Here is a 20,882-nt window from a genome sequence, read left to right as displayed (position 1 = left end):
GGTACTCCTTGTGCAAAATGTCCTATTGCCCTCAGTTCAAAATGAATGACACGGCCTGTTCTCTTCCAACAGCTTCCAAGAAAGAACGCAAGGAGAGCACGTCATATGAGCCAAGAAGAAATTGAAAGTCCCCAACCTCCCGCATGAGAAACCAAACCAGGACCTGTGTCGAAGCTTCAGGTTTCTTTATTGTCCCAAGAATATCAATAAGAATAGTTCTCTAGGCAGCACACTACACAACATTCTACAACATGTAATCGAAACACATAGAACACAACAAACATATCACATCACACAACAGCAGCTGTGGCAGGCAGCATCGCCTCTAAGGTGGTGACTGCTGTTCATGGGACATGCTTCATGCATGTTACAAGCTACAGTTGGATTAGGCAAGAAGCAGCAGAATGGGCAGACATTTCCCTAGGACCTTCATGTGGAGTGTTCACGTTCAAATGCCTTTACTACGGGCTTTGACCATCCAACTAGAAAGACAATAGATGCTATGAAGAAGGCAATAGAATGGCATATTATATCCTCCGTGGAACAGAACAACACGCTTCATGCGTGTTAGAAGCTTCACGCTTCTTGATTCTCCCTCCCAACAGCTCTTTGTTAGGCTACATACACTCTAGGATGGTGGCAGCCTTTAATGGAATACGCTTCATGCATGTTCCATTCTGTCCTCTCGACAACGCTTCGTGGCAAATCTGGCAAGAAGAAACAGAGTCGGCCCAAGTGTCCCAATGACCTCCGTGCCCGAGTGGTGCTTTCGGACCATTTTCTCCTCTCACAAGGCCAGCGTGGCAGGTAAGGCTCAGACTGCACCAAGAAAAAGAACTCTCCAGGTATAGGAGATAACCTGTCTTCCTTGGAGGCCTGTCAGCAGAGCCTTAAAGACCCTAGTTCTCAGCCTAGCTTTGAAAGATATTTTGTTCTGATGTTCTCTACTTTTTAATTGTAATTTTTATCTACTATTGATTAGTTTTTGAGTTCAACATTTTTAATTTTTTAAAAAAAATGTAAACCGCCCTGAGCCACCTTTGGAAGGGCGGCATATAAATCCAATGAATATATTAATCACCTGTCAGGGGGAGGGGGGATCCCTAGCTGAATCACTGCATTTAGTGATGAGGTTTTTCATGAGAAGACTGAAGAATGTATTCCTAAAATGTCTATTCGATATATATTATACGTTAATAGTCACAAGGTCATATAAACATGAGACAAGCATGAAGAATTCCCCCCCCCCCCCGGAAATCTATTAGGTACTCCTTGTGCAAAATGTCCTATTGCCCTCAGTTCAAAATGAATGACACGGCCTGTTCTCTTCCAACAGCTTCCAAGAAAGAACGCAAGGAGAGCACGTCATACGAGCCAAGAAGAAATTGAAAGTCCCCAACCTCCCGCATGAGAAACCAAACCAGGACCTGTGTCGAAGCTTCAGGCTTCTTTCTTGTCCCAAGAATATCAATGAGAATAGTTCTCTAGGCAGCACACAACACAACATTACACAACATGTAATCGAAACACATAGAACACAACAAACATATCACATCACACAACAGCAGCTGTGGCAGGCAGCATCGCCTCTAAGGTGGTGACTGCTGTTCATGGGACATGCTTCATGCATGTTACAAGCTACAGTTGGATTAGGCAAGAAGCAGCAGAATGGGCAGACATTTCCCTAGGACCTTCATGTGGAGTGTTCACGTTCAAATGCCTTTACTACGGGCTTTGACCATCCAACTAGAAAGACAATAGACGCTATGAAGCAGGCAATAGAATGGCATATTATATCCTCCGTGGAACAGAACAACACGCTTCATGCGTGTTAGAAGCTTCAGGCTTCTTGATTCTCCCTCCCAACAGCTCTTTGTTAGGCTACATACACTCTAGGATGGTGGCAGCCTTTAATGGAATACGCTTCATGCATGTTCCATTCTGTCCTCTCGACAACGCTTCGTGGCAAATCTGGCAAGAAGAAACAGAGTCGGCCCATGTGTCTCAATGACCTCCGTGCCCGAGTGGTGTTTTTGGACCATTTTCTCCTCCCACAAGGCCAGCGTGGCAGGTAAGGCTCAGACTGCACCAAGAAAAAGAACTCTCCAGGTATAGGAGATAACCTGTCTTCCTTGGAGGCCTGTCAGCAGAGCCTTAAAGGCCCTAGTTCTTAGCCTAGCTTTGAAAGATATTTTGTTCTGATGTTCTCTACTTTTTAATTGTAATTTTTATCTACTATTGATTAGTTTTTGAGTTCAACATTTTTAATTTTTTTTAAAAAAATGTAAACCGCCCTGAGCCACCTTTGGAAGGGCGGCATATAAATCCAATGAATATATTAATCACCTGTCGGGGTCAGGGGGGATCCCTAGCTGAACAATGCAATAGAATGGCATATTATACCATTGAGGGAACAGAACAACATGCTTCATGCGTGTTAGAAGCTTCAGGCTTCTTGATTCTCCCAACAACTCTACATACACTCTCAGATGGTAGCAGCCTTTAATGGAACACGCTACATGCATGTTCCATTCTGTCCTCTCGACAACGCTTCGTGGCAAATTTGGCAAGAAGAAACAGAGTCGGCCCATGTGTCTCAATGACCTCCGTTCCTGAGTGGTGCTTTCAGACCATTTTCTCCTCCCAGAAGGCAAGCGTGGCAGGTAAGGCTCAGAGTGGACCAAGAAAAAGAACTCTCCAGGTATATGAGATAACCTTTCTTCCCAGGAGGCCTGTTTGCAGAGTCTGAAAGACCCTAGTTCTTAGCCTAGCTTTTATAGATATTCAGTTCTCATGTGCTCTAGTTTTTCATTGTAATTTTATTCTGCTTTTCATTGAGTTTTGACTTAAACTGTTTTGCTTTTTCAGCCCCCCGACTCCGTTCTGGCCAGAGTTCTACGCAGGATACGCCTACTGTGGGCTGATGTCTTGCTCATTATTCCGTTTTTGCCCAGGAGGCCGTGGTTTCCTGAACTGCTTCATCTGTCACCATAACCTCCTTGGGAGTCACCCACAGATTACGATCTTCTCTCCCAAGGCCCAGTGCACCATCCAAACCCTCCTTGGTTACTTCTAACCATCTGGAGACTGAGCGGCATCTGGTAGGCCAGCACGGGTACTCTAGGAGCGTACTTAAAAACCATGCTAGCATCCTGCAGAGTGTCTACAGAGAGAATCTACCAGTATTCTTTGAGGACCTTTTTATGTTTGATGGCCCGTCACTCCATTCCCCGGGGCACTGCGACCTTGCGACATCCCCTACAATTCCTACAGGAGGGCCTAGAGAAGGGTCTATGACCAAATACCCTTAAGAGGCAAGCGGCTTCTTTGTTTACCCTGGTATCCCGTGGGTCTGCTCAGATCACCCTGTCCCAACCCCAGGTGCCTCTCTGCTGTCTCCACCAACAGCTCATCGGTTCCCCACGTGGGATTTGCATACCGTCCTCCGTGCCCTTCGGTCTCCCCCGTTTGAAAAAGTTAAAAGCGTTCCTATTAGAGTTTTATCGTTCAAGTTGGCTTTCCTTGTGGCGGTGACATCCGCCAGGCACGTTTCTGAGTTAAGGGCTTTGTTGGTCAACAAGGCATTCGGCATCTTCCTGAAAGACTCTGTGAGACCGATCCCTGATCCATTCATACGCCCTAAGTGCCGTCGACTTCTCACCTCTCACAGGACGTTTTCCTTCCTTCGTTTTGTCCCAAACCGTCTCACCCTAGAGAAAGACAGTGGCACAAACTAGATGTCCGGTGCTGCCTTAAGGCTTATATTAAGAGGTCAGCTTCCTGTAGGGTGTTGGGCACCACGTTCGTTTCCTTTCACCCACGAGCTAGGGGGATGGCTGTTTCGTCTGCAACAATCGCTAGATGGTTAAAGGCCTGTATTGTTATGGCTTATGAGGCGCAACATCTTAGGTCACCCGCTCGCATCCTCGCACATTCAACAAGAGCAGCAGCAACTTCGGCGGCCTTCTCAACGAATGCAACTGTGGAAGAGAGATGCAGAGCTGCTCCCTGAGCCTCTCTGTCTACTTTTACGAGGCACTAGAAGATAGATGGTGATGCTTCTGCCCGTTCCTCCTTTGGTAGGCGGGTCTTGCAGCAGGTACTTCCTCGACAATAGGCCAGAGCGCTCCCGGCCGAGTTGGGCAGCTGTGGTATGTCCCATGGAGAAGTCCCTGGCAGCTCAGCAACTGAGAATGGAGCATTGGTTCACTTACCATGAAGGCTGCTTCTGGCTGCTGAGATGCCAGGGAGGACATCTCGGCCCACCCTGCTAATTCCGGCGCGCTGGCCTGATACCGACGAGATCTCCGCAGCACTAATCCAGCACCAGTTCGGGGTCCATCCTGTTCTGGGTGCCTTTTTTTCTCTCTGCACTGACCCTGTCTTGTGTTTCTGATGTCTGTGTTCTTCTGCTGTCTCAGCCTGAAAGAACTGGGGCGGGGTTATCCCCATCAGGCTCGGGTAGGCGTGTCTTCTTTTCTTAACCATTTAGTTTCTGTCCTGCCTTGGAGCTCCTGAGATGGAGAACCCATAGAGATGTCCCAGGCCTCAGCAACCAGAAGAAGCCTTCACGGTAAGTGAACCAATGCTCCGTTTTTCTTTTTTGATTTTAATGTAAACCGAGTCTGAGCCACCTTTGGAAGGGCGGTATATAAATCAAATAAATAAATAAGCGACCAGTGGCGGAATCCCTAGCTGAATCACTGCATTTAGTGATGAGGTTTTTCATAAGATGACTGAAGGATATATTCCCAAAATGTTTCTTCAATATATATTATACATTAATAGTCACAAGGTCATAAACGCATGAAACAACCATGAAGAATATTCTCAGCTGCTGTGGGAAGACATCTCCTGTGGGTTATCATCTCGAGCTCGCTCCAGAGAGGCAGGACTATGTAAATAAGCTACCAAGCCTATAAAAGACATCTCGACCCACCTGGGACATCCAGGCTTCTGGGACTTGTTTTTTTCCTATTCTGATAACTGTATTAATTACAGCTTGTACTTCTTCCTTTCTAGAAGCTTAGCTTGCCTACTTAAACCAGGAGGGATTAGGGGTTAGCCTCTCCTCCTGAGGCTTTTATAGGCTTGGTAGCTTATTTACATACATAGTCCTGCCTCTCTGGAGCGAGCTTGGGATGATAACCCACACGAGATGTCTTCCACAACAGCAGCTAGAAGAAGTCTTCATGGTGAGTGACCAATGCTCCTCTTCCCCTCCCCCCCCCCAGGAATCTATAATGCACTCCCTGGGCAAAATGTGATATTGCTCTCATTTCAGAATGAATGGCATGACCTGTTCTCTTCCAACAGCTTTCAAGAAACAACGAAAGGAGACGGTGTCATACAAGCCAAGACTATCCAATTAGAAATTAAGGCTCAGAGACAGAGTCTGGACCAAATAAAGAGAAAACAAAGCAAGATTTTAAAAAAACAAACTCTTGGAGTTTAGGAGGTAATTTAACAGACACCATGCCTTGTTGTAGCAATGCTTGTTTTCTTTCATGAGGCTCTTCAGCAGAGGACTGAAGAATACATGCAAAATATGTATAGTTATGGCTGACAACCAGACTAAGTTCCTCAATAGTATGGCGTTCCCCTCAGGAGTTACTTTAAAGAGCTACTCCATTTCAATAGGGCTTCCATTGTGTAACTCTGTGTGGATGTCTGTCAGTATTCATTGTGCTTTGATTTTTGCCATTTAATCAACGTGAAACAGCTTTGAAGAGTGTTTTGATACCACATGAGATGTGGTATTGTGCACACTTAAAAAAAAGACTTCTTCTCTTCCAACAGTTTTCAAGAAAGAGCAGAAGAAGCAAGAACACAGAAGACAAGCCAATCTGTTCCCATCTCTTTTGTGAAGTCGCACTCACCAGAGAACTTTAAAAAATTTGTTTCCTCTAGTTGGGACACAATTGTGAAAAGTGTATTGCCCAGGAAATCTCAGATGTAATCTAGCCCACCTCTCATCTTGTTACAGAAAAATGCAATATTGTTCAAACTTCAGAATAAATTACTTATTCTTTCTCAACAGATTTCAAGAAAGAGCAAAAGAAGCAGTGACGCAGAAGACAAACGCTATCTTGATCCCTTTTCTGAGGAGGCACTTCATCAGGGAACTAGAGGATATATAGAAAACTGAAATATTGAATATAATAATTTATTACATACTGTTTGTCACAAGAGAATATAAAAATGAAACAACTGTGAAGAGTGTATTACCCAGGAAATCTTTGGTGGAATCCTTAGCAAACTGCTCCTGTCTTAACATAAAAATGCAATGTTGCCCAAAGTAAATGATGTAACTTGTTCGTTCTTTCCCAACAGATTTCAAGAAAGAACAAAAAGAGGCAACTAACTGTACACAAGCACTGGAAGCAAAACTGCGCTACTAGTTTCGGTGGTGTTTTCAGATAAGTCTCGAGAGGCTTCAAGTGTGAGTTTCTTTTGCTTTTGGCCCTGCCAGGTAGGTTAGATGGGATTGTTCTGGACTGTCTTGAAGGGTTTATGCCTTAGAGACAGAGAACTTAAGTGAATGTTCTTTCTTTCTTTCTTTCTTTCCTTCCCATCCAACATAGAGCTGCTCGGGGCGATTTGCAAACACCTCCTCTATTAAATGAAAAACCAAAAACCATCCACTACTAAATTCCAAAACACACACACAAAAACCCCACTATTAAAACAAACACCCTACTAAATGCAACAAAACCCACTACTAAATGAAAACCACAACTAAATGCAACCCCCTCCCCCACTAATAAATGCAGAAAAAACCCACAACTCACTACTAAATGCAATAAAATGAAATAAAACAGCAGGTAAAAAACACCAAAAAAATAGCTTTCATAACTAAGCACTGATTAAAATGGGAAACCAATTACAACCAGTGTTACATGCTTCTTTAAAAAGGAGAGTTTTCAAATTCTTTTTAAAAATGTATTAAAGCAGGGCGATTGACTTGTATGGAAATCTAGACTGCAGCCTGTATTTAACTGAGCTATGCATTTGTTGATGTTGGTCCAGGCAATGTTTGTTCTGTATTTGACTAACAATTGATTACTCCAAGTCGTTCCTTTAAAAAAAATAAATTTAGAGTGTTCTAAACTTGGATTGGAGAAAAAAATGGGATTTTTCTTTGTGGACATTTCATGACATGGCTGCTTTGGGTGAGTATTTGTTCAGTGAAAAATCGGTGATGTTTGAAACTAACACAAATATTTAACACTTAACACATGTGCTAAGGATATTAAAAAATGTTCTATTTTTCATTTTGATACATGAATTATTTCAAAAGATGAAAGAGTTAAACATTAGCATGCCCTTAGATTTTCTTTCCCCCCAGCAGGTTGATCTATATTTACTGCTATGTGGATTGTGGGCAAACCTCTAGCTAGGAGGCTATTGGAAGAAATTCCGAGTTACACAACTGGCTAACGTCAAAGAGGTGGGTATTATGATTAGTCCGTGTGTGCGCGTGTTCTTTCTTTCAGATTTTCTTTTTCCCTAGCAGGTTGATTTTTAAGCACTGCCGTATAGATTGTGGTGAATCCCAACCAGGAGGAGATCTCATGAAATCAGTAATGTGTTAAACAAACAAATGAATAAGTATATACTGCATTTCGACAAAAGTTCCCAAAGTGGTTTACAGAGAGAAAACAATGGAAAACTAATAAGATGGATCCCTGTCCCCAAAGGGCTCACAGTCAAAATGGCTAATGTCAAAGAGGTACGTATAAACCCATTTTTTGGTTTTATTTTTGTACAGATCTTTTTATCCAGCAGGTTGATTTGTCTGTACCGCTCAGTGTTCCGTCTAAGCTGTGTGTGTGTGTGTGCACGCACTCACACATTTTTTTGATGTCCGGTCAGTTAATTTTAGATCCCGCTCAGGTTGAATCTGGCAGGCCGCATTCTGAATACACGTGTGCACACACTGCCTGGGTACTGCCACCCAGAACAAAACTCATTCCACACAAAGAGGAAAAAGATTAGAGAGAACTCTGGTACCGCTTTGTGGAGAAATCTCTCTATCAGTATTCTAAGGAATCAGACTTGTCTAAAAATGGCTAACGTCAAAGAGGTATGTATTAAGTCTTTTTTAGACTGAGTTTATTCCTGCATAAGGAGGATGACTCTGTTTAAATGTGTCCCTTTTGCAGCTTTTCCACTCAAGAGACCTGAGCAGACCTGTTGGATGCTGTCGCAACTTGGATGTAGGGACACAGGAGCTGAAGTCCTACTACAGTCCGGGCGAAGTGCTGGTAATCTCTCCCCTGCAGCCTCCAAAGAAAGGGGAGAGCTGGAAGAAAAGGATTCCCTGCCAGGAAGGAGCGGCTGTGATGCTGATGCTCAGTTCCGTCCCTTGTTATAGCCTCTGTATGGTTGTTGGGGTGTGTGTGTGGGGGGGTGTTTTTTCTTTATGTGAGCAATCCTGTGCATTCAATACCTCTGTCAAACGTTTGTGTGGAACCCGGGTTCTTTTTGGTTTTGTATTGTATTTTAAAGGTCTGGGGAACGAGTGTCCCAGTAAAGAACTCCTCTCACCCCAGCATCTCAGCCTCTTCTGTCCTGACCTTGCTAAGCTGCTGCTGCCTACTGTGGTTTCGGAGAGAGGGCAACTCTCTGACGGGACGCAAGACCAGAGAGGCCGTCTCCTCCTGGCCCGTCGGCTGCTCCAGAGACTGCAATCCATGGCAGGTGTTGGTGCCGCCGGCACAGGGCGGTGGGGAGGAATTGGACTGAAAAACAAAAGCAAAGCGGAGGGCCTACTAGTTAAAGAGCAGCAGCTCCTGTTGGCTGTTTCCTGTCTGAGAGAAGCAGCATGGGCGTGGAGTGCTTGAAATCCCTCTTCAGAACCAACCTGAAAGGGGGCAGAATCCCTCAGAGCCCCCCCCCCCCGCCGTCCTTAAAGTTGCAAAATGGGAGAACAGCCCCCCACCCCCGGACCCCCACCCCCCAACAGAGCTGCCAGCCAGCCTCGCTCTGCCTGGGGAATCCAAGGCATTCTGCCCCCTCTTCCTGGCCAAGTGAGCTCCCTGTCGGCACCTTCTCCTCCAGCCCCCAAGATCCCAGCGCTGCTGCAGTGGGGACACGGTCAGCCTCTCACCCGCAGCCCTCCACCCTGTCACAGGGGGCTCCTTTTCCAGAAAGGCCTTGACTGCCTTGGCGGATCGGTGCCCTCCTCCTTCCTGGCTCCCCGAGTCGTGGCCTGCAGGTGTCTGGATCCTAGGCAAGCGACCAATGCCTCCGAGATCCCCCCTGGTCCCCCTGCCTTGCACGCAGAAGGCCCCAGGTACAACTCCCCTTTAAATCTCCTGGGATGCCGGTCAGAGCAGAGAGCACAAGGCCAGCAGCATACTGGCCCATGCACTCAGGTCCAGTAGCCAAGGCTGGGCCAGGCTAGATGGCCTACTCTGTGGCCCTTCTGGCTCTGGGCCAGTGAGGCCTGTTCGATCCAGAGTCACAGACACTACCAGGGATCCTGGCACGGGAGCTGTCAGGGACGGGACAGGATCTGTTGGGGGGTCTCCGAGCGGCCTGCAGCAGACCTGTAAGAGTCTTTCGGAGTCGAGAGGCTTCAGTGGGGTTGCTTGTGTCCTCTCTGAACTGAACTGGAGAAAGCCAGGAGTGGGGTTTTGTGGGTAAGGAGTGAGCATGAATCCTGGCACTAAAAACCGATTCAGTGGCTGACCCGGTGGCTTCAGCCTGAGTGTCTGGAGACCCTGAGCCACTCTTCTTTTGCGAGAGGGTCTAGCTGGTGCCTGCCTACCCTAGTAGCCACAACGGAGTTAGATGCACCGGTAAAGCTGCAAACTTCCTTTTTTCTGGCTGCAAAATTTGGCTTGCTTTAGCACTGATGTTTCTTCTTGTTGTTCAGCACACACAGATGGCAACCCTACTGCACATGGGGACAGAGATCCTGAGCGGCTCTTTCATTGCCCATTAAAGGGGTGGCTCTAAAGTTTCAAACACTCGGCACTCAGGTAGGCGCCCCTCACAGACGCACTGCATAGCAATTTCCCTGTGGGGCAGACCTCCCTGCTGCCCTGTGTGAATGGCATGCATACAACCCTGTACTTGATTAACAGGACCTGCAAAAAGCTGCACGTCAGGACCAACTAAACGTCAGGAAACCTGGGGACAGGTGTGCTTTTTTGGAAGAGGGAATGCAGCTCACACTTCCCAGGTGCAGCGAGCTTCTGTGCTGTTTTGGAAGCCAACCAAGGGAGTGGAAGTAGGAGATAAGCTGAGGATTAATTTGTGGATGTATGTATGTCTTGGTGCTTACAGACTTGTTTCTCTTGACCTTCCTGCCCTTTGGCCAGCATAACTGAGACAGGCGTTTTCCTACAATGAAGTGGCCACTTGTTCTGGGATGTTTTTCAGCCCCTCCTGTCCCATTGTGAAAGGCTCCCCCTCCCTTTTGATTTGACCACTCCATTTCGATGGCATTGGCATCAACAAGAGAACAGGAGTGAGGGAAAACAACAGCTCCGCCCTTCTCTGTTTAGCCAGAGGGCCTATAGCTCCTGGGCTATATCGAATTGATGATAACGATGATGATATAATTGCCAAAGCGTCTGCTTTGCATGCAGAAGGCCCCGGTTCAGTCCCTCTCAGCACCCAAGTTCAAAAGGTCCTGGGCTGGGCTGGGCTAGCAAAGCTCTCTCTGCCTGGGACCTTGGAGAGCTGCCTGCTGGCTGCCAGTCAGAGCAGATAATGGTGAACTAGACAGGCCAAGGGTCTGACTCAGCAGAAGAAGCAGCTTTGTAAAAGTACCTGCTTTGCCTGCAGAAAGGCCCAGGTTCAGTCCTTGGCAGCATCTCCAGGTAGGGCTGAAAAAGACCTTTACCTGATGGAACCCTAGAGAACTGCTGCCAGTCAGCTAGATAGGCCAAGGGTCTGCCTGGCAATGAGGCAGCTTCTCCATGTCCCGCCGATTTGAAATAGAAGAGAAATGCCAACCACAAGAAGGCAGTAGTGAGCCACATGAAGCCGTTTGGGCTGTTCCTCCCATCTCGTGGCTGCACTGTATATTGCGCACAAATGAAACTTTCCAAAGCGTTTCCTTTTACACTGCAGTTCGGGCACACACAGAAGTAGTTCACTTGGTTGGAAGGCCAGCCTAGAGCTCTGACTTATGCAGAGCCCCATGGGCAAACCTCTTCGGAGAGCAGGTAACATCGCCATGTTTTTACAGTGGGAGTGACTGAAGAATCCAAATGCCCCAGAGTGGAGGCTGGTCTCTGTTTTTCTCTGCAGGCAGTGGTGCTCTTTGGACTGGACCTCTGGGCAGAGGTCTAGCCCCCTGCAGGCCTTGGGGGGCCTCCAAATGCTGAGCAGCCCGCTAATATAAGTGGCAGGATTGCCCATGCAAAATGTGGTATCTCTCTGCAAGTTGGTGGGAAGTATCTTATTCAGACTCTCTTCTAAACATACAAAAGAGCAACTAATATTTATATACTGCTTTTCAACAAATGTTTCCAAAGCGGTTCACATATCTGGTGGTGGCGGCAGGGGCGGGGGCACCCAGTCACCCCCCGCCCCAAGGCCTTTAGGTCGAGGCTCCAAAACTACCTAGGTACTCCTCTGTCTGCAGGTAGGCTTCTTGATTGGAAGGAAGTGAGCCCAGGGCTGCCATTCATGCAGAGCTGTGACAGTGGTGTCTTAGCATAGGGAGCAACTCAGAGTAAATAGGTGGCAGAATAAACTGCCCTCCACAGAGGCTGATGGAAAGGAGGTGAGGCTGGAGTGGATCACACAGAGCTGCAGCAGGCAGACTCCTCAGTGGCTGAGCCCGCTCTGGGCTCACAAGAACCTCAAGTTAAGTTCTCATGCCAGTTTGGGAATTCCTGCTGCATTGGCCTCCAGTTTTCTCTGGCTACTTCCAGACCACGATAGATTGTATCATCTTTGCTGTTACCTACAGGCAATGTTTCTCAGAGTGTTACTCAGAAGCAAGTCCTCCTAAATTCAGTCTGGCTTACTCCCAAGAAAACATGCATCAGATCGCAGCCAATTAACTGAAGGGAAATGATTTCAGGAAATGATTAAGAGAAACTGATGAAAACCTCAAATATCTGTTGTTTTGGTTTTCTAGCCTGGGGGACGGACGTGGTACAGCGGAGCTGAAATTCTGTTCACCAGCTCCATTCAAACTTAGAAGCTTGCTTGGATAATTTTGCAGCGGAGGTTTTTAAGCAAGTTGCCCTTCAGCTCTGCTATTTCCCCAGTAAGTTCCTTGTTCTTGCTTGCAGGCAGTCAGTTGATCTCTCCCTGGGTCACAGGAACGGTCATTTCAAGAGGGAAGCACCCATAGGAAGAAGATCGTAAGCTGCCTCTGACCACGTGTCAGACCATTGGGCCATCTAGCTCCATATTGCCTGCAGCAATACTATTGACCGGTATCCACTTCTCCAGGGTCTCAGGCAGGAGTCTCTCTCCCAGCCTTCCCTGGAGATGCTGCCAGGGAGGGAACCTGGGGCCTTCTGTGGGCAAGCAGATGCTCTGCCTTAGCACACAGCTAAGGCCTTGTGTGTGCGTGCACAGACAAGTGTGGAGCACCAGGCGGAGGAAACGTAGGAGCTGGTTCATGCAGGCTGCTTTTCCTGCACCCTGCTCCAGCATCCTCTTCTGCCTGCTCCCTAGTCTGCGGGCCTCATTTAGCAATGTCTGGGGTGCCCCCTTTCCCCCAACCACTGGGCTGCATGGATACTTGGCACCGCACAATGCCAACAACAAAGCTAGGAGGAATGGGGAACCCTAGGAGGAGAAAAGGCAAGCTTATTGCCAGCTAGCTGTGGCGTTTACTGCCTGCAAAATGTCTTGCACTAGGATCGTAGGGCAACAAAGTTAGAACAAACACTCTTTAAAATTGAGTTGCACCAACATCTAATGTATGCAGAGGAGATCTGGTCTCATAGTAGTAAGTTTATTGTAAGTTAGGCTGGTCTTGTGGTAGCAAGCATGACTTGTCCCCCTAGCTAAGCAGGGTCTGCCCTGGTTGCATATGAATGGGAGATTTGAGGGAGGGAACTAGGAACCTAGATGTTCTTCCCAGAGCAGCTCCATCCCCTCAGGGGAAGATCTTCCAGTGCTCACTTATCCTCCTGCACCAGAAGGGAGCATCTTGCTGTTCTGCTGCCCCCTGAGGTGACCACCTCACCTCGCCCCATGGAAGGACCGCCCCAGCAAAAGCACATGTGAAGTGCCATGGGCATATTGAGCAACAGCCGGTGATTCTTCTAGGAACTGGACCAGGAACTTCCTCTGAGTGAAGCCTCCGAAGGGTTGCTATGAGGCAGCGTGATGCATTTGCCGTCTCCTTTCCTGCCAGCTTGCCAGCTTATCTTGGGTAAACAAGAAGGACAGTGCTGTTTCAGTGCTGATGAGCCTGAAGCTGCTTCTTGCAAAGAGTGTGTGTGTGGGGGAGGCGGCTTCCTCTTCCCCTGCACTTGTGGTCACATGGGTCAAATTGATCTCTGAGAGTCCAACTCCTCATCTCAAAGCAAAGCCTACACATATGCAACCCACACTTGTTCATATTAATCCCTCTTTATTTGTTTTTATTTATTTATTTATTTATTGCTTGCTTGCTTGCTTGCATTCTTGGCCCAAGCAGCTCAGTTCAGTGCACAAGCTCTCCTCCCTTCATGCTCCCCTCACAACAACCCTGTGAGGTAGGTTAGGCTGAGAGGTGGTGTCTGGCTCAAGGTTAACCACAGAGCTTCATGGCTGGCCAGAAGTTTGAAGTCTGGTCCTCGTGGCCCCAGTCCAGCCTGCTAGCCGCAACACTCTGGCTCTCATTCAAGCCTTGCGTCCTCCAATGGTGACATTTAACATTGCCGACTCCTTGGGGCAGAGGCCTGTTTTCAGGGCTGATATTGCAATGCAAAGCAATGCTGCAGTTTTGTCCTTACTCTGCTTCCAGCACAGGGCCATGATGCTAAATGTAGGGGGACTTTTGAGCGGAGGGTGGGGATGTGTCAGAAGTCAGGGGGCTGCAGAGAGGAGATCAGTGGAAAAGAGCAGTGGGGAAGGAAGGCATCACATGGAAAACAGACTGGAGCAAAAGACGATAGGAATATAGGAAGCTGCCTTATGTTGAGTCAGACCATTGGTCCAGCTGGCTCAGCCCTGTTCTACACTGACTGGCAACGGCTCTCCGGAGTTCCAAGCATGCGGCTCTCCCAACCCTATCTGGAGATGCTGCCAGAGAGTGAACCGGGGACCTTCTGCATGCAAGCAGGCAGGTGCTCCCCCACTGAACTGCGGCCCCATCTCCTAAGGGGAATATCTTACAACCCTCACATGTAGTCTCCCATCCAAATGCAAACCAGGACAGACACTGCTTAGCAAAGGGGGCCGTTCATGCTGGCTACCACAGCACCAGTCTCCTTTCTCTGATGGATGGAGTGAGGTTAGGGCTCATGCCTGGCCCAGTGTCTCCACTTCCAGATGACTCTCTATGGCAACTGTGGAGACTTTACTAGCTTGGGGGGGAAATTTGGGAATAGCTTCAGCCAGAGTTGGCCTCTCCTCCACTCAGCTCAGGGTCCTCCTCTACATTTTACCCTCGCAACCACCCTGCAAGGTAGGCTGGACTGCCCCAACTCTGCCAGAACTGGCTTGGCGTCTTCAGGAATCAGCAGCAACTCCCAGGTTGACTCTTTAAGGCAAGCCTGCTGGGGGTTTGAGCAGCTTGATTGTGTGAAAAATTGTGGGCTGGGGAGGAAAAAATACCTTCAGGAATAGTCTGGCTGGCTGGCCTCCTTGCACTCAACGGCTTCTTGCTTGCACTCAGCCAGTCCTTGTGGCCACAGGTGAACAGGGTTATGAGGTTTTCAGGGCAACCAGTCAGGGAGGTGTGAGGAGGTGTGAGTGTGTGGGGCTCAACCACACCCTGTGTTTGAGTTACATGAAGACAGAGTGCCGAGTCATAAAGAGAACTTGGCAGCCACCAGCTCCTTCTTCAGAAGATGATGATAAAATGCCCAGCATCACTTCTTAGGAACTGGGTGGTCCTGATGATCTTTATAATCTGGCTTCATCACTTCTCTCCCCCACCCCCACCCCCACCTGCTTAGTTCCCCACAGCTTTGATGAAGTGGTTCGAGAAGGCAAAGCAGCAAAGTGGATTTCCCCAGCCTCCGATTTTGGTCACCGAAAAGGGTGAGAACCAAGAGACGGCAGAGAGATGCAGCCCACAGTAAGGGCCTTGCACAACTCCCATCACGGACACCCACGGGGTCTGTACAGAAGAAGGTCCCATTCCATGGTGCACCTGTCAGTTATCAAGGGGGACGGGTTGCTATGTCAATTTTCTGGCCCAAGTTCCCCCATGCAACATTTCCACCTCTTTCTTTCTGAGTTTGCACAAAGGTGCCTATCGGGCAATCCATCCGAAGGGTTGGCTGCACACCAATATGCTGCAATTTAAAAACAAAAAACAAAAAACCAACCCAAACCTACCCTGCCACCAGTTAGTAGGGGCTAGCAGAATGAAACCTGAACAGGATGTTATGCACACAGTACTGCCTGAATGTGCCACATGAAGGTGAGAAACCGAATGCTAAAAATGCCTGCTGAGAGTTTCAGCCTAAAGCTCAGCTTCTCAGCAGTGATTGGGTTGCAGAAAGTGGGCATGGTGGGAGCTGAGTGCGACTTCTGGGGCAGGGGTTGGGTGCAGCGTGGAGGCAGAGTCGGTTGCAGATAGAAGTTTATCCAACTTCTATGCTCCCCGCCCCCGTACTCCAGCGGCACAGAAGCTGGTGCACCCCACCCACCCCAATCTGTGAGCACCTCCCTCCCCACTTTTTTCTAACGGCACAAGAAAACCCAAAACTAATAGGGGGGAGGGAAAATGAGAATGAGCAGGGAACTTAAGAGAAAGAAACAGGAGGCGGTGAGAAGGAAGGGAAAAGTAGAATGGATGAGATTATTTTCCTTCCCAAACCATAGCTGAGGACCTTTTTCCTCACCTATTTCTACAGCTCTGTTCCTTATTCAAGCCCCATATTCCAAGCCACACAAAAAGCTGGTTCCCACTGCAGAAGGCTCCCTCACGACACAAAATGTGTCCCGCTACACACTAGAATAAACCCCGAATCTGTCCAAAGCCCTGTGGGGAGGTCTCAGTGGGCTGAGAAGTAACTGGGAGGGGACCCACAGAAGAAGGCCAGGAGGCCATCTGGCTGTTGCTCTGGGCTGACCTCAGCTCTTTAGAGGCAGGCCAGGTCAAGAGGAACCAGTGCACGAAGGAGGCAGCATCCGCATGAGCTGTGGGTCAACAGTCCAATCTGATTCCCTCTTGTAGCTGCTTGCCCTAAGTGGCCCACAGTGCCTGATTCGGATCCTGGCAACTAGTTCCGGAACCACCTCTCCAAGTCCGGGTAGACTTTCCCCCGAGGCAGGCTGGGATACCGCTGGCAGATGGTGCAGAACCGTTCCGGCCAGCTGGTGTACAGCTTGACTGTGTATTTCTGCCTCCATTCGAAGAAACTCCGGTAGTGGCTTTCGTTCATGGTGGTCAGGAAGGAGGCAAGCTCAGCCGGGGAGGCAAAATCGTCGACGTGGATGAAGGCGTCTGCGGGGAGGAACTGCTGGTAGTTGGACCGGGGTGGGCCCATGACCACGGGCACGGCCTCGGCCATCAAGGCGTTCCTCCAAAGCTTCTCGGTGATGTAATCTCGGTGGACAGAATTCTCCAAGGCCAGGTAGAACTTGTATTGGGAGATGATCTGCAAGAGACAGGCTGGGCAAAGGGGCTTCTGGCTGGCTTTCCCATACATGTCAATTTTGATGTGCCTGGACAGGTTGCGGTACAGCTGCGCTCTCTTTTGGGAGCGGTGGTAATGGCTGACCACCCAGCACACCAAGCCGGTTTTCTGGGGGATGTCCAGGTGATCTGACGGGCGAGGCACAAGTTCCCCGTAAGGGACGAATATGTCGGAATCTTGTCGGTACGTCATGGTCCAGTTGAAGGTGCTGTTCCATCTGCTGAGATCTGCGGTGTAGCTGGGAGACTCCAAGGAAACCCACACCCACGCTTGCTCCGGGCCTTTGGATTTGGGGAGGCTGGCCTTCCTGCCCTGGAGTTCCCGGTGATGGAATGCCACCACATCCACTTGGCCGTAGAGGCTGCGGTTGCTGATCAACCGGCAGCCCTCGATGTGATAGAGCGTGGCACAAATGTCGCCCGTGATGTTCAAAGGCTGCCTGAATGGCCAGTCCCAAAGCAGAACTGTCAGGGGGTCGTTGTGGGCCAGAGCTCCTTCAGCAGGGCTAAAAGACTGCTGAGGAAAGAAAGTCAAGTACCAGGTCACCCCAGCAAGAATGGACAGGCAGGCAAACCTCTTCCAGGCAGGAGTGGGGCAGAAGGCCATCCCAGGGAGGAGCACCCACTTCTGGCTCTGTGATGTGCTGCAGCGCCTTTTGGGTCAAGTCTGAGAGCTGGGCGTGCTTCTTAAAAACTGCACTGCTGACTTCCTTGCTTAGTCAGGGCTCTGTTGGGACTGGAAGAGAAAAGAGCAAAGTGCCATGCAAGACACCAAGGGTTACGAAAGGACCGTCCATTTTGCAATGTTCTGCCTGCACACGGCGAGTTACGAAGCATCTGATAACTAACAGTTACAGACAGAGCGGGGCTTTGGGTGGTTGTTCTCAGCTTTCTATTTCCTTGTTCTTCAGGAACAGGGGATGAAGTCAGCAGAGGCCTTGCTGAGATTGGAGCTGGACCCAGCTGAAGGCAAGTCAGTCAGAGATTTTCTAGAGAAGCTGGGAACAGCCTGAAGTCAATTTGTGAGCTCAAGAAAACTCTCATTTTCCTCACCCCATTGCCTTGCAAATATTCACACTTCTAATTTGCCCTTTTAACATAGTGAGCAAATATATGGTTAGAAATTTGATTGGCAGGTACTTTTCAGTGCTGGGCCTGGAGTTAAGGAATTCCCTTGTGGAGGAAATACAGGTGGGTTGTGGGTTAGGGTGGGGGCTCCCTTTTTATTTTGTTATTTTTTGTTTTTTATTTATTTATCAAATTTGTACACCACTCCAAACTTTCGTCTCTGGGAGGTTAAAAGTAGCATAAAACAAGTTTAAAACATTTACAGAAACTTAAAACAATTTAATAATAAACCAGAGATTAACACCTACAAACTAAAAAAGCGGAGAAAGCTTGGGCGAAAAGATGGATTTCCAGGTGGCACGGTCTAAAACCTTTTGTTTAAATATGTCAGGTGAGTGTGACTTATGGCTTTTCCTGGCTGTGTTTTCGGTTTTTGATGCTGCGGGATTGCTTGACTCTTCTGTTGTAATTTTAGGTGGATTTTTGTAGTGTTTTCATGACTGCATGGTGCTTTGATTGCATCTGCTGGAAACAATGCAGACACACTGTTCTGCAGATGCAAGAATGCACAAATATAAACTGAAATAACCTGTTAAAAATGAACTGGAATAAATCAACCAACTCTGGATGCCTCTGGATTCAGAGGCATTTCTATCTTATAGTGTAAAAATGTGGTAAATTGTTTCCTTATGTTTGCATTAATATTTTTCCCCTTTATGTTTTGCCCCCTCCAAAATTTCATTTATAAATAGACAATCCACTGTCTGACATTTCAGTCACAATTTTGAAAATTAAACTGAGTTTAATTTTCAGATTGCGGCAAAATGCATCCATTTCTGGATAAAGAGACAGGAGGAGGGATGGAGAGAAGATTTCTCTCATGGGGGAGAATGGGAGGGAAAAGGGGATAAACAGAAACAAGATAGAAAGATTCATCTTACTGATCAACTTTTTTTTTAACCCTGCTTTAAATTTATTATTTTAATAAAAGCATTGTCATAACATAAAACAATCAGCATAGAAATAATTTCCAACACCCCACCCACCCAAACCCCCCACAAATCACAACCTGACAGCATTTTTTAAAAGTAAATTAATCCATTCAATGCTATTAAAAGCCAGAGAACGAACACTTTTTAACCGTGCATCGAATCACTAGTGAAGTCAAGTGCCCGACTTTGCCTCTTGGGATGTTTAATTTAATTTGATTTGACAAAAAATTTGTGCCATCTTTCTGACCTTGTTGGCATTAGAGGTGATTTAGCGAATTTTCAGAAAGAAGGGAAAAAAACATATATAAGAGCTGATTTATGGCGTGGTTACCGTGTCTTCCTTGTGAGATGCTCAGGGGATCTCCGGGGTCCGTCCTTCCTCAAAGAGCCCACTTGAGCTCCGGACCTTAGCCAGACAGACACACCAGCCAGGCTCGGAGCTGTGGTCACTTGTCCTCCTCAGCTCGTGGTCTCCTTCCTCTGGAAAGATTTCCTCACACCATCTTTCACACCTCGGTTGTACAGCTGTTTCCTGAAAGCTGGTCTTTGTCGTGTGGTTGAACACTCATACCAGCCTTGACTACAGCAAATGCTAGAAAGGATGGCTAAGAGTTTAGAGGCTGGGCAAGAGAGAAAGGGGTGGAAAGCAGAGCAGAGACCTGATGGAGAGGTCCCCGGGTGGAGAGCTGGTCTGGTGGGAGCAAGCATGACTGGCCCCCTTAGCTAAGCAGGGTCCACCCTGGTTGCATATGAATGGGAGAGTAGAAGTGTGAGCACTGGAAGATCTTCCCCTCAGGGGATAAGGGGGCCACTCTGGGGAAGAGCAGAAGGGTCCAAGTTCCCTCCCTGGCAGCATCTCCAAGAAAGGGCTGAGATTCCTGCCTGCACACTTGGAGAAGCCACACTGAGCTTGATGGACCAGTGGTCTGACTCAGTAGAAGGCAGCTTCCTATGTTCCTATGAGACCTCTGACGTGGAGAAGAAGGTTTTGTTTTCCACTATAGTCTAATACAGCAAAAATGGGGGCAGAGGGGCAGGCAGAGGCCTACCACCAGCCCTCTAACCTTGCTGCTTCCCCCTGGCACAACTCCTGTTCTCTGTGGATGCCTGGAATTGCTTAGCTGAGATGATGGCCGGGGTGAGGGGGGGAGAGCTCCTGCTCCCCTAAAACGGAGAGTAAGTCATATTTTTAAATTTTCACTTATGTTTAGTTCTGCAGGAAAAGTGGACATAAGCTATCTGCAAACAGAAAATGGGGGGAACAGAGGTTCCCATGAAGTCCTGTTTCCCAGAATTCTTTAGATCTACATGGTAAGAGATATTTGGGGGCTCAATGATTTTCATAGTCATATTAAGTATTTTCCCATAGAGGCAAGAGTTCACAAGATATATGCAAAAAACCCCAATTTTTGGCTGCCACCTTTCAGAGATATCTGGCCCTCGAAGCTACATGTTTGTCCGAGCCAAGTTATTCCCTCAAACACAGATTCCTTGTGGAATGGCACTTTCTTCTAATCTAGACAGTGTGCTGTGTTTAAGGCCTTGTTCCTCCAGGGGGTGCTCTTATACCTGAATCCGACAGCATGGCCTGTGTTTGCTTCATTCACAAGCTGCCCTGTTTTATTTCAGAGTTTTTTCTGTTTCATTTTAAAACATGCTTTGTTTTCCTTTTCCTGGGCCTGCAACACTCTAAAAGAGCGGTTGCATTTGGAATGAGCGATTGTCTGCTGTTTAATCTTGCAAATGATGCATCCCAGAAGCAGTTGTAGAAATGCCCTTGATTTCCAAACAAAACCTTTCCTTTCTCTGGATCACCTCCTCCACAGCGTTTCCAAGCTCCTCTAGCCCTCTTCACACATTACGCTGAACACAGGAGCAGTGCAGTCCACTTCCTATCTGCATCCTGCATTTCAGGGGCCTGGACCCAAGTTCACCTTCAAGAGGAACACACAGGTAAAATCATCCCCACAAGCACAGGTGTGAGTGTACAGACACCTGTATACCCAGACCACATAATGTCTGAATAGCACTTCTTTCTC

General features: G+C 47.9%; 1 protein-coding gene and 2 long non-coding RNA genes across 3 annotated transcripts; 2 read left to right on the top strand and 1 right to left on the bottom strand.

Annotated features, from left to right (window-relative positions):
• The first annotated feature begins 75 nt into the window (after nucleotides 1–75).
• LOC128339084 (uncharacterized) lies at nucleotides 76–8,549 on the top strand. Its single transcript, XR_008312831.1, has 2 exons — nucleotides 76–807; nucleotides 1,337–8,549. It is a non-coding gene; the product is annotated as an uncharacterized LOC128339084 (long non-coding RNA).
• Nucleotides 8,550–9,672: 1,123 nt separating this feature from the next.
• On the top strand, nucleotides 9,673–15,187 carry LOC128338797 (uncharacterized). The gene is made up of 4 exons (XR_008312699.1): nucleotides 9,673–9,989; nucleotides 10,095–10,272; nucleotides 12,107–12,238; nucleotides 15,093–15,187. It is a non-coding gene; the product is annotated as an uncharacterized LOC128338797 (long non-coding RNA).
• Nucleotides 15,188–16,271: 1,084 nt separating this feature from the next.
• On the bottom strand, nucleotides 16,272–17,390 carry FUT7 (fucosyltransferase 7). The gene has a single exon (XM_053282520.1). The coding sequence runs from the start codon at nucleotides 17,388–17,390 to the stop codon at nucleotides 16,368–16,370; it is 1,023 nt and encodes a 340-aa protein (XP_053138495.1). The 3' UTR covers nucleotides 16,272–16,367.
• Nucleotides 17,391–20,882: the final 3,492 nt, after the last annotated feature.

This window comes from Hemicordylus capensis, chromosome 17, assembly GCF_027244095.1.
Source record: "Hemicordylus capensis ecotype Gifberg chromosome 17, rHemCap1.1.pri, whole genome shotgun sequence".
In the NCBI taxonomy this organism is placed as follows: Eukaryota; Metazoa; Chordata; class Lepidosauria; order Squamata; family Cordylidae; genus Hemicordylus; species Hemicordylus capensis.
The sequence above is the reverse complement of the archived record's forward strand: the minus strand, read 5'-3'. Positions and strand labels throughout refer to the sequence as shown.

Coding starts and splice junctions, on each gene's coding strand:
- FUT7 (XM_053282520.1), bottom strand. CDS start 17,390: ATGGCCTTCTGCCCCACTCCTGCCTGGAAGAGGTTTGCCTGCCTGTCC.